Below are 13,396 nucleotides of genomic sequence, written 5' to 3' on the forward strand. Positions count from 1 at the left end.
GCAAATTTTGGAATTTCTCTAGAAAGTATCAATACCTTAAGGAGGGTATCAATACTTTAGTGATTTTTCCTTAAATTTCAACATCGAACCTTAAAATGATGTTAATACCAAAATAAAGTATCGATACTTTGAGAAAGTTACTCATACTTTATGTGAAGTATCAATACTATTGGTTTTTATTCATTTTTTCCAAATGTCGAAGCTCAAATTTCTATCGGTACCGGGCTAAGGTATCGATACATGTTCTAAAATTTTGGAAACTTTGACATTTGGTCCTATTTTATGCTCGGGCCAATAAAAGGGTTATCGTAAGCCTGAATAAGGCTCAAAATTAATTGTATATCATATTGTTAATATGTTTATGACTTATTCAGATGTTTCAATGTTTGGTTTACGACGTATTTAATAGTAGTTGCTCTGACAATGAATGTGACATTATGTTACTCGGACTTGGCGATTGGGTTGGGTAAGAGGGTGTTACATAAAATTACAATCTTCTAATACAATCTTAGCAAATTATAAGCTTAACAATTGAATATCCAACAATTTCAAACTTAATTTCATAATTATTCACTAATGATGACTAAATGAAAACTTATAAATTGGAGAATCTAATACATGGGCAGGACTTGTTATGCTTAAATGATTAAAATTCTATAAAAATCATCAAAGAAAAACTCTCTTACCTTAGCTAATTTGGATCAATTTTGTTAGGAAGCTTAGAAGGTTTTGTTGTTGTTGTTCTTCTTCTTTTTAGGGTATGGACAACACAATCTAAAGGGGAAGATGATCATCTTATTCTCTTTCCTACTAATTTTTTATACCCATAATTATAGACCATTAAACTTAATTAACTTAGGCTTAAAGTTCATATTCTAAATGGAAATTGATGGATTAGTTTGGTCCCATCCACTTTCTCATGCATTAATAATGGCTAAAAAACCATGAGGTCCTTCAACATTTTCTAAATTAAAACTCAATAGCTATTGCATTTTTACAATTTAGCCCCTGAATCATAATTAATGTTTTTCTTGATTCAATTACTTAACCGACCATTAATATATTTTCATATTAAATACATAAATCCTTTTATTCATAATTTCGCGAACTCAGTTCACAACATTGGGTTTCGAAATCATATTTCACAACACCGGTTAAAATCAAGTCATTAGATAGTGCATTTTAATAGTAAAACCTTATCTGTTGTGGTTTTACTTGCTAAATTCATAGGGGTGAATTTAATGGTGAGAGTATGATTCTTTCAATGTGCAAAAGTTAGAAAATTGTCACAGGTGTGTGATAGATTAGGATCACTTGTTTGTAAGTGTTAAAGATAGTGAATATTTCTCACTAAGCTAGGCTCTACAGATATAAGAAACTGAACTGCGCACACAACTCTTATGTCTTCTATTTGTTTACTATTTACACTGTAATTCTTGAAGGATTTCCCACTCTCTTGTCACTCCTCCTAAACACATAGCTTATATCTCAGCAACTATTTTAAAGCTTCATTATGCTATCCAGTAATAAACTAGTTGTTGAAGAATGCGATAGAAAGAAATAAGTTTGGAAAAAATAAATAAATAGGTTTTTCTTTATAGATATATAAACAAAAAATTTTCTATGACAAATGGTTAGTTGGTTTGTGATAAAGAGATCAATAGCAAGGGATGGACGAATGCAAAAGATAGGAGAGGGGGAGAAAAGAAAATGTTGTGATGATTATATAAGAAATTTCGCTACAAGCCAAAACAACAACATTCGATTAATTGATTATTGACCATTTTGCAATGTTTAAATCATAACCGTTGCCACTATTTAACATTTGTGACATTTTCCATAAAAATGCCTTAAAATCTCTAAGGTTACTAGAGATTTACTAGTCACATGTTGTTATAAGTAAAATAATAATTTGATTAAAAAATATGATAAATTTTCTTCATTCTATAACACTTGGATAAATAACTACCACCAATTTTTGCAACATATGATGACATTTTGTACATAAAAAACCATTATAAGTATACATAAAAAATACATTTGTGAAAGTTAACATTTTTCTCAACCTATGGCGAGTGGTCCATAAATTGACACCAATTTGTGTAACTTTGGTTCTTACAATAATCATTGTTATAAGTAATGTTCGAACTCGTGCCAAGAGATTTTTGGGCAGGGTAACTCCTTGCATTCTTGAAATAACTATATGGCGTCATTTCTACTTATAAATGCCATTGTATGTAAAATGTTGTGGTACTCCTAAGGAAAAAATGTAAGTTTGATCTTAGGAAACGACATTGTTGAGAGGGGCAGCCAGAAACTGCGATCATGGACTGTAAAACGGAAATGAAAAATACCAAAAAAATGTTGTGGCATATTTTGCTAAAAGTGGCATCAAAATATGTTGCCAAATCATTGATTTGTCGTAGTGTGGTAGTAATTACCTCTAGAAGACTCAAAAAAAAAAAACTCAACAGAAACCCACTTGAGTGCCATCTTTAAAATGCTAGTTTGTTATAAAAATGCTATTTTGTTGTTTACACAAAATACTAAAAATAGTAATGTAACTATAGTTAAGTGTTCAACAACCATGTTTGAGTCATGCCTGAAATTTCAAATTCTTAAATTATAAGGACTAAAAATGATTAACTTAGAAAATAGAGACTAAATCCACAACTTACATATAGTATGGGACTAATAGCATAACTTGACCCAACAATTTAATGGCTACTTTTTGGGTTTTTGAAATTTGAAAAGTAGGACTACAATTGACAAAATTAGTGTATATAGACTAAATATGCAACAAACATATAATATAAAGACTAATAATAGAATTTGACTTTTTTATTTTAGCTTGACATATGTTAGAATTTCACTGGTTATAATCAATTTAAATTTCTAAATACTGAAATTGATATTGACAATTTACTATCTCAGGTCGGTATTTTGGTTTTTCCAAAAGTATTTATGCTTTTAGTTAATACCAAGGGATTTTATGAATAAAATTAAATATATATTATTTACTTTTAAAAAATAATGTTTAATTGAACAAAACATATCAAGTTTATTTTTAATATATTAACTTTTTTATATCATGATGGAATTAAAATAAATTTTAGAATATTATAGTTGGACTCTTTTAATTGTTCAACATCTTTTTTTCAATCCGACTTGAAGTGATTATTTTTCGAACAACGTAATCATCCAAAGCAAGTTAAGAAAAAATAATGTTGTAGATGAAGCAACTAAAAATCTAGATGAAAATTCTTAGTTAAAATTAAGCTCAAGGTAGGCTTTGAATTTGATTTTCTTCTTCTTCTTCTTCTTCTTCTTCTTCTTCTTCTTCTTCTTCTTCTTCTTCTTCTTCTTCTTCTTCTTCTTCTTCTTCTTCTTCTTCTTCTTCTTCTTCTTCTTCTTCTTCTTCTATAAGCCAATGGTTGAGACGTTGAGAAGTATTTTCAACTTGTTCATCCCAATCTATTCTCCAAACTATGAATACAAGGATGATGATTTGTAATGCCACCCCACTAAGCAATCCAATCCATAGTCCCTATTAAAACATCAATAAAATTCTCCAAAATTTAAAATAAATAATCATATATATATATATATATATATTAATTTTTCGAACATGTAAAATTTCAATAATATGAATTCTCTGTTAAAGAAAATAGAATTATTTTCTCTTAAAAATCTAGCTTCCAAATCTCAAAAATAACATTTATTATATATTTTTTGTTGAATTTGATAATTTTATGATTTTAATCACAAAACGTCGTTTCTTTTACGTAAAATAATGCTCGTGCATTGTTTTAACTATAAAAGATTAAATAATAATAAATCTATATAAAAATATTATTCTTACCGTAACTTGAATATTCATAACATAACCCAACATAACTCCAACAGGTACTCCTACAATATAAAAGCATCCCAAGTTCACTATTGCTACTGTACTCTGGAATCCAGTTCCAATTGCTACACCTGAAACATCAATTTAAGACTTTAGATATTAAACCTTTTTCTTTTCAAACAAATTACATGAATATATATATATATATATGTAGGATATGAATACAACATGAATGTCAAATTAATTTTAATATGAATTATTAATGTCTTAAATTTTTCATATATATGGAGATGTGTAAAGAATTGTTGCATCACTTTCTATTGCAATATGGCGGAAAATAAGTTTTGATCAACAAGTTATTTTACCATTTTCAATATTGGTAATATTTTACACAAGTTTATAATGTATATAATGTATCAAAATTATGTGATAATTATCTTTAAAAAATAAACTAAATAATGAGAGTCCAACATATTGAGAAGGCTTTCATATGAAGAGATGATCAAAGCTACATTTAAAGGATGGTTCTAGTTAAAGATAAAGCAAAAAGCTTATACTATTTCAAAGAAACTTAAGCAATCAATTAAGTGAAGCTACATGCATTATGCTTATAAATAGAAAGTCTATTCTTTAATAAATACATAAAGCATTGTGAGTATGTTATTGCTCAAGTTTAGGATGCAAATTAGAATTACTTTTATGTTGATTTGGTTGCATTGGTAGGGGCATTTCTAGGATTCCTTGATGTTCTGCCTGGCTGAGGATTTGAGTTGAAAAACTTGTTATGTCAAGGTAAGACCAAAACCTATTGTAGGGTGTTCTAGTGTATGTTGTTGGCGTTGTCTATCTTCTCCTACAAATCTTGAGTGGTGGGGTGAACTAATGGGAGAAACAAATTTTTTCCCCTTGGTAAACCCCTAGTTGGATCTTATCCTCAACGATCACCAAGTAGGGGTCGACCACTATGTGAGTTGTTAAAGACTTGCGAGGAGGATAAGATATGCGAAACATGAAATCTTGGTTTTGCTTCATTCCTACCCATTATTATTTCTTTATATCTCTTCACTTTTTGCAAAACTATAACTAACTCATACAGTGCAGAGAGTTTATCAGGGGATTACTAACTAGGTTGTATTTGAGAAATTGGTGGCTCGTGCTTGCTATAAATGTTTGGTTGGCTAAGTCATCAGATACCCCCTTTGTGTTAAAATAACAACATTGAATCGACGTATGGATTCTTTGAACAACTTATTACCCTATTTCTTAATGGACATAAGGTATGTTAGGGATTGTTGTAGGGTTTTGTTGGCTAGGAATCTATTTATGAATAGATTGGCCAATTCATCAATGGTGTGAACAAAACCTTTTGGTAATGACAAGTATAATGTTTGAGCAATATCCTTAAAGGTCATTGAGAATTCTTGACACTTTATTGTATCTGGCACCTTCTAGATGTCCATGTGATTGTTATAATAAGTCAAATGATCCTACGGTTTTCCTTGTCCTCTAAACATCACCTTAGAGAACTTGAATGTCGAAGGGAGGCTGTAAGCCAATATTTTTATGGCTAGGGGCTCATTTTAATAACTCCATGAAACAATATCTAGTTTAGCACTAAAAAATTCTTAGGTTTCCCATCTTAATGCCTACATTTTCTCTCTAATAGGGCACCCTATCCTTGACAGTTTTGGTCTAGAGGTTGAATTACTGGTTATTTCACTTCAGAGGTTGGTTCAAGATACCATCTTTATGCATAAAGTTTTGCTGTCCATCAAAAAATGATTAAGTTATCTCTTCCTCATGGGCTTGGTACTCATGTCACAAGGGATCTCTGTCAGCTTTGAGTTCTTTAATAATTTACTCATTTCTTTCATTCTTTTGGTCCAACTAGTGTTGGCGTTCTTTTTGCTCTTTCTTTCATTCTTCTAGCCCAATTGATGCTTGCCTTATTTTTACTTCTAGTACAATCTTTGCTATTTTTAGAGTTTTGCTCCTAACATTTTCATTCGCTCTTACATCTTGGTAAATTATTGGTAACTAGATTATTCGTGTTTAGGATGTTTGGTCGACTGGTAGGGCACTAGTGTTGCCCTGTGGAAATAGGAGTAGTACCATGGTGGGGGTATTGGTAATAGTGAGGATAGGTTCCACGATATATCTAGGGGTTATGGGGATACGCATAGTACAGGTGGATGGATATTTTTGGCATTATCTTGGAGTTGAGATGAGTTTAGAGGTGCCTAGCTATTTTTTCTTTTTAGCTTGCTAAGGTTGATTTTGGGTTGGTTGGGTTTATTAGTGTAACAGCTCGGTTAGACCCTAGTATGAACAATGGTTTCGGAACCACAAATTTCAGGTTAGAAAATTATTTTAATATTATTTTATGTGTTTATAGCATGAGATTTTACATGTGTGAAAGTTTTGTGTGCTAATTTTAGAATTTGTGTGTTCGATTTGATAACAATGACTTAATCACGTAAATTGTAAAAGTGGCATTCCATATGTTAAAAAGTCTTAAGTGTTAAAGCTTTTATAATCAAAGGTCCTTATGATGATATTAGACCATTTTAATGATGGATGAACATAAATGGGCTTGTATTAAGTGATTTTTATGTGATTTAATAAATGGTAAAATTGGTATTTGATTATTAATGTTATATTAAATAAAACAAAGTCATTATATGCTTAAATCATCACCACTATCACCGAAAATCAAAAGAAAAGAAAAGATAAAAGTTCATTTAGGATTCGACTATGGTTGAGCTTAATTGAGGTATGTATTTTGCTCAATTTTTGATGATTTCTATGTTTTTGTGATTGTTGCTTAGTACTCTAGCTAGCCCATGCTTGAATTTTTGAATTTGATGATGATTTTGAGATATGCCATGGATGAATCCATGAGTTTTGTGTTGTTAATTGATGAAAAATGAAAGATATGTGTTGGGTTAATATGTTTTGTATTCGGATTTTTGATGAATTTGATTTTATGGGCTAATTTGTGAAAATGAGAAATTGAAAGGCTAAAATGTGAAATAAGTGAAAGTTTTGGGCTACTAGAGACTATATGAAAATTCGGCTAAGCATGAGAAATATGAAATTATGTGTATTTTGTGATTTTATGAAATAGGGACTAAAGTGTTAAAATGTGAAAATGTGAGGGCTAATTTATAAACTGCCTTAAATATATGTATATGGATTGAATTAAATTGAATGATTTGTTGAATAAAAGAGTTAAATTTGAATTTATTTAGATCAAGAACAAAAGAAAATGGAATTAGATCGAGGGAAGTCGGAAATGATCGAGTAGTCAATTCCATCCGTTCGACTTATTGAATTATTATTGCTTATATTTTAATGAATAGTGATGAATGGCTATTTGAGTTGAATATGAGAAATCTGAGAAAGTTCAGATAATATGATGATGTCTGAAAAGTCCCGTAAGAACCATAGGAATAGTTAGGATACATATGTCATGACATAGGATTCCGATATGTGATTTTGTGTAAGACCACATCTGGATGTTGGCATTGAATTGAGATTTACGTGTAAGACCATGTCTGGGACATCGACATCATAATTGATTTTGTGTAAGACCCTGTCTAGGACGATGGCATCGATATTTGATTACATGTAAGCACGTCTAGGACGTTGCCATTGTACGAGTTTTTCCAAGCTATCCGCGTATCCTATTTGATTCCATACGGTTCAACGGGGATCTTGAGAAATGAATAATTATGTGAATGTATATCCGATTCAGGTACGTATGAGCTGTATGGGGAATTTGGCAATGAAAGGTGAGTATGAATAAAATCTTTTGATATGTGAGCTACATGGAAATGTGATGTACTTATAAGTAAGTGATTATGAACAATAGAGCTAAATGAGAAATATGAACTTGCTATTGTGTTATGCCATGATTCGTATGAATGAATTGGTTTATAATTGTGATATGTGATAAGTTTATTTGTATATGGCTTACTAAGCTTTTAAAGCTTACTTTGTGCGTTCTTTCCATGTTTTATAGATTATCGAAGTTAGCTCGGACATCGGGGATCATTGGAAACCATCTTTACACTATCGACTACTTTTGGTACTTTTGGGGCCTCTGAATATATATAGTATATGACATGTATAGGCTAGTGTCATTTTGATGTAACTTGAGCTATAATATTAGCCATGAGATTTGGCTTATGAATGTTGGCATGTGTTGCCATAAAAGTTAGTGTAAATTGTGTTTGCTAAGTGTTATATATATGTGATGCATATGATGCCTTATATGTTGGCTTGTTTATGTGATGTTGAAATGGTTGTGTTTAGATGGCATGATATGTGTATGTTTTGGTGAATTTGGTTGCCTATAAGTGTATTGAAATTATGCTATTTTGGTTGCTTTGTGTGCTTGAGATTAGGGTGGCAAATTGTCTTTGCAAATGTCTATTTTTGTCCACACGGGCGTCATGATACATGGCTGTGTGTCCCCTGGAGTAGTCTTACAATTAAAAGTTAGTTTTGACAATGGTCTAGACATACGGGCGTGTCTAGTGGCTATATGAGGCACACAGCCTTGGTATATGGGCATGTGTGGCCATTTCGAAGGGTACATGGGCTAGACACACGGACGTGTGGTTAGCCGTGTGACCCAAGTCAGTTTCGACGATGACCAAGGCACACGGGCATGTCTCTAGCCATGTGGTACAAGTTAGTATGTATGCCCTGTTTTCACACGGCCTATGACACGGGCATGTTTGATAATCATGTGAGTCACACGGCCTATTCACACTGGCGTGTGACCTGTGATTGCATAATTTTTCTAAGTGTCCAGAAGCTGTTATATGTGATTGGTTTAGTCCTGAACCACTCTTATACATGTTTTAAGGTTTCGTATTACCTTGTAAGGGACAATGTGAATGTTTGTGAATAGTTTACGATTATGAATGCATAAATGTATGTGAATGATGTGTAATATCCGGTAATGCTTCGTAACCCTATTCCTGCGACGAATACAGGTTAGAGGTGTTACAATTAGGTTCTTTCTTCAATATTCTCAAGGATGATAATACTTGAGTGAGTTATGGTAGCATGTTCGATCTACATTCATTACACCAATTGTTGATACTAAGTACGAAAAGAGAGGAGGAGATAGAGGAAGTAAGGTCCTGTTCACTCGCATACGGTGGAGAGTCGACGATGAGAAGGAGGAAGGAGAATGAAGAAGAAGGAAAGAGTGACTTGGCAAGGATCCGTTTTCTCCCGTGTGCTTAGGCTTAGATATGGTGTCATCCATTTATCTCATAATGCCACATGACGAGCCATATGGTTGTGTAGATGAGTTAGAGTTTAGGGCGAAACATGCATTGTTATTACAGGTCAGTTGTCAGTTATGGTAGGTGTTGCACTGTCTTGCCTAAGTTATAGATTGTCCTAGTTTTGACTTTGTCGTGCCTTAGAGCATCAAATGACATGTGGGTCCCTTTGTCCTTGAGTGAGGGCTCATCAGTAAATAGGTTTAGCCAATGGGTATCCTACGAGGTTATTCATAAAATTCTTGGGGTGCTAAACATGACTAAACTAGCTAAGGTTGTACATTCCTTTGCCGTGATTTGGCCTACTCACCGGGCTTAATAAATACTCACCACAATGGATTCTAAATTTGTACTGATAATTATCCGATTGAATCTCATGATAGAGTAACAATTTTCACATCTCATTAATTTTATTCATTCACTAAATGAAACACGGTCGACTATCTCCCTTTTCAAATGCGACACCTTCTTTCCACTTCGACCACCCTCACCATTAGCGCTACTACTAGCCTCTCCTCCATGATTACCATTGGTCATTTCTAATACCATGAACGAAATTTAAATGAAACACGAAATCATCACTCACCCTTTTCTATCACACCATGAGCGCTTAAACAAACTTCCAACAAGTAAAGAGGCAATGGAAATGAACGAAAAAGAACAAGAAATAACAACAAATAGAAGTATTTGAAAAGAAAAGAAGTGTGGAAACTTAGAGAATTTTTTAAAATAGAAAGTAAGAATTAGGGCTCAAATTTGAAAGATATTTAAATCCCTTCAACCAAATGGCATACTCAAGATGGCTACAGATGCAATGCTTCATGGACAATTCCACTTTCAACACATGACATCTGAAAAGATATAACTGCAAAGATAATCATTAGCATCATTTCCCGTTGATGTAATGTAAGGCACGACAATCAATGTATGTGTCTGAAACATGTGATACCTTCTCCTCTCAACGTTACTCTCATATACAAGAAGTTACCTTTTCAACTTTACAACACCTTTCAGAAAATCAGAGCACCAAAACCCACAACAGCCCCTTCATGAGCCCTTATGAGTGTAAATTCAACTCTCCCACCTCACACATCCTCTAATCCTCAAAAAGGTCTCAAGGTAGGTCACTTTATAACTTCCTTAAATAAGATTTGGGTGATTTGGCTGCGTGTCACGTCATCTTGTTTTTTAATGTTGTTAACGGCTAAGGCAAATTGACAACGGCTTGGAAATTTCAAGTACCAAACTAGTAAATAAATTCTTTAGGTGCCAAAGTAATAATCGAGTGCAACTTTGGGGGGCAAATTGTGCATTAACTCATAAAAAGTATGGTTGTGAGGTTCCAATAATTGAGAGTTTTGGTTGGACTTAAAACATTCTTATATTTTAGTAGTAGATTCATCTATGAAAAATACCAATAGCCATAGATTTAATACTGAAATTGCACAAACATATTTTTATCAAGTCAACATTGATATAAAAAATAAATGTTAACATAAGCACAAGACAAGAAAGGTTAATTCTCGGGAAAAAAAAAACCCGAAAAAGAAAATATAAATAAAAGCAAAATATATATAAAAGGGGACAAGTTTTAGTTCTTACCGCTTAATACTGCTTGAATACTATTGAACAAGACTGAAATGGCAAGAAGATCTGAGAGAGATGATATAACTTGTGCAACTTGTTCATCACTTGTAAACAAGTAGGAAATTTGACGCCAACACCCTAAACACAATACAAAGAATAACATTCCAATGCATATTGATTCACTCATTATTGTTTTTATTGCAAATTTCAATGCTTTCGCATTTCCTCTTCCTAGTTCGTTGGCTACCCGAACTCTGCAAAACCAACACAATTTATAGAATATATAATGATGGAATAAAGGAATTTAGTATAAAGGGTTAAGAATGAATTACAATATATAGAGAAAGAAAGAGATTACATTGCTGCACCAGTTAAGCCTAGGCAGATCATGAATTCACATGCATTGACATTGAGGCTGCAGATAAATTTGATTACTTGGTAAAATATTGGAGCAGGAAAAACCTAAATTAAAAAATGAAGTTACCAGATGGAGAATGCATCGATGGCAATGGTTGCATTTTTCATATATCCAGCCAGCAGCACAAGAATGGCATAGTACCACAACTCTAAGCTGTTAAATCCAAAACAATCACCTACTGATATCATATCATGACAAAGCAGTAACAAAGTGAAATCGCATCATAATAAGTTACCAAATCATGAGGCCAGAGGCCATGGACAGCTTTATTGTAGGCCATAAATCATACAAGGCAGCCTTGGAGAATCCTTTCCATGTATTGGGGCACCAACCTAAGATGAACACAAACTCCCCTACAACCATAATCCAACAACATATATTCAAGGAACCCATTGCCCCAGCAACACCCCAGTTTAGCTTGTAAACCAGGATCCATGACAATAACAAGTGAAGAGCAAATGCAAAAGCACTTAGCCATCCAACAATAAAGTTTTTGAGCTGAGCTTGGAGGAACATTTGCATGGTTAGTTGAAACACCATCTGGTAAAGCATTGGGATAAACCACAGAGATATATTCCCAGCTGCTTCCGCAATCTCCTCTTCCTGCCCGAGCAGTTTGAAGATGGGTGAAGCGAAAACCAATAGCGGGACTGATACCGTCGCCATAAGGCAATCTACAATCCAGGATCGTTGCAGGTATATCCCCATCATGTGGTATTGTCCTGCTCCAAATGCTTGCCCGCATAGTGTTTCAGTCGCACTCGACATTCCAATCTTTCAAATTACATGAAACTAATGAGAGAGCATTCAATCAAATACATTAATCCAAAAAGAAAAAGAAAAAACAGAATGTGAAGTTAACTAATTAGATCTATAGATTATTACTAACCAGAATACCATTGATAAACCGTACGAAAATGCTTTGAATGAGTGCAAAAGTGGCAAGCTGGACTTCTCCAATGTGACCAAGAAATGATTGTGTGACAACAATCATTCCATAGGAAGTGACTCTAGTCAACATTGTAGGAAAAGCAATCCTCCATATTTTCTTTGTTTCAACCCAAACTCTTCTCTTCAGATCACTTTTCTCTTCTTCTCGTTCTGCAATAAGCCTCAGCTCCAAATTCTCATCCATGGCTAACTAGCTCTCAAGAGATAAGGTAAGTTAATATTGAGACTAAATGTACTTGCTTGGTTCAAAAATAATGGGGACTTTCTCTGTACTTACCAGTAAACCTAGCTAGGACTTGTTAAGCTTTTGATTACGAAAACAAATATGGCCACAATCTTATACAGTTCCATGTCCGACTTGAAAATGTGGAAAACAAAGTGAGTAGTTGACTGGTAGCTTGTTTCACTATGGGGGGATCCGTAATATGACAAAAAAAAGTTTATAGGCAGTTATAATCACTTACCAGGACACCATTGACCGTTATTGGCTCGTGGGAATTACCTCCACGTTTTGCTGCTCATTCCCACTTTTGCTGTACTCAACTTCTACATGAGAAAATGAAATGTATAGTTGGTGGTTTTAATTGGGGTAACCACAACTATAAATACTAACTAGCATAAGATTTTTAAGCACAAAAGATAAATCAAAAGAAAAAATTTTCACCAAGTGAAGTTTTTGAGTACTTTGAAAACTTTGGCAATTTTAAATTCCTCGTACGGCTAAATTATATGTCCTCGTTGATGGTTTGATGTGCTCGATAATGGTGTCATAATATTTGGATTTTGGCATTTAATTCAGATAATGGTTGTAGATATTATTATTCGATCTTTTTCGCTAGACTATATTGTAAACCATTATTTATGGTAACATTTGGTATCCGAGCATGGTTTATCTTTACCTTATCTGATTTTAAAAGTTTGTAAATTTTTCAAAATAATAACGTCAAGTTTTTTAATTATTTTATACATTTTTTGAGAATTTTTGTTGCAAACTTTTGTGCAAAATTATTGGATTTTGTTTAAATGAAATTTTAAAATTAATGATGTTATAAATAATTTAGTGAAAAATTTTACAAATTTATTGTTTACAGCTTTTAGGTGTATAAAATTTTAGACTTATTGTAAAAGGTATTTATTAATAAAACTTTAGAATATATGTACGGAGATCCAAATAATTTTATTTAATTAGAGAATTAGCTACGACAACTTTAATTAAGTGCAATTATTTATTGTAGTAAGGATCTTATAAGGTTTATATATAGTATATGTTGCATAATGACTTAGCAA

The 13,396-nt window shown here is 32.8% G+C and overlaps 1 protein-coding gene across 2 annotated transcripts; it reads right to left on the reverse strand.

The window, feature by feature from the left end:
- Window positions 1-3,134: 3,134 nt before the first annotated feature.
- On the reverse strand, window positions 3,135-12,686 carry LOC108472687 (protein DETOXIFICATION 25). 2 transcript variants are annotated; one of them, XM_017774238.2, is made up of 9 exons: window positions 12,574-12,686; window positions 12,387-12,466; window positions 12,048-12,299; window positions 11,394-11,932; window positions 11,225-11,311; window positions 11,099-11,155; window positions 10,756-10,994; window positions 3,863-3,981; window positions 3,135-3,547 (listed from the first exon to the last, which is right to left on the reverse strand). In XM_017774238.2, the coding sequence occupies exons 3-9, from the start codon at window positions 12,291-12,293 to the stop codon at window positions 3,281-3,283; spliced, it is 1,554 nt and encodes a 517-aa protein (XP_017629727.2). In that variant the 5' UTR covers window positions 12,294-12,299; window positions 12,387-12,466; window positions 12,574-12,686; the 3' UTR covers window positions 3,135-3,280. The 2 variants fall into 2 exon arrangements, with proteins under 2 accessions (XP_017629727.2, XP_052877033.1); XM_053021073.1 differs by having other exon boundaries at window positions 12,048-12,303.
- Between the last annotated feature and the right edge of the window lie 710 nt (window positions 12,687-13,396).

Source organism: Gossypium arboreum, chromosome 11 (genome assembly GCF_025698485.1).
Source record: "Gossypium arboreum isolate Shixiya-1 chromosome 11, ASM2569848v2, whole genome shotgun sequence".
Taxonomy (NCBI): Eukaryota; Viridiplantae; Streptophyta; class Magnoliopsida; order Malvales; family Malvaceae; genus Gossypium; species Gossypium arboreum.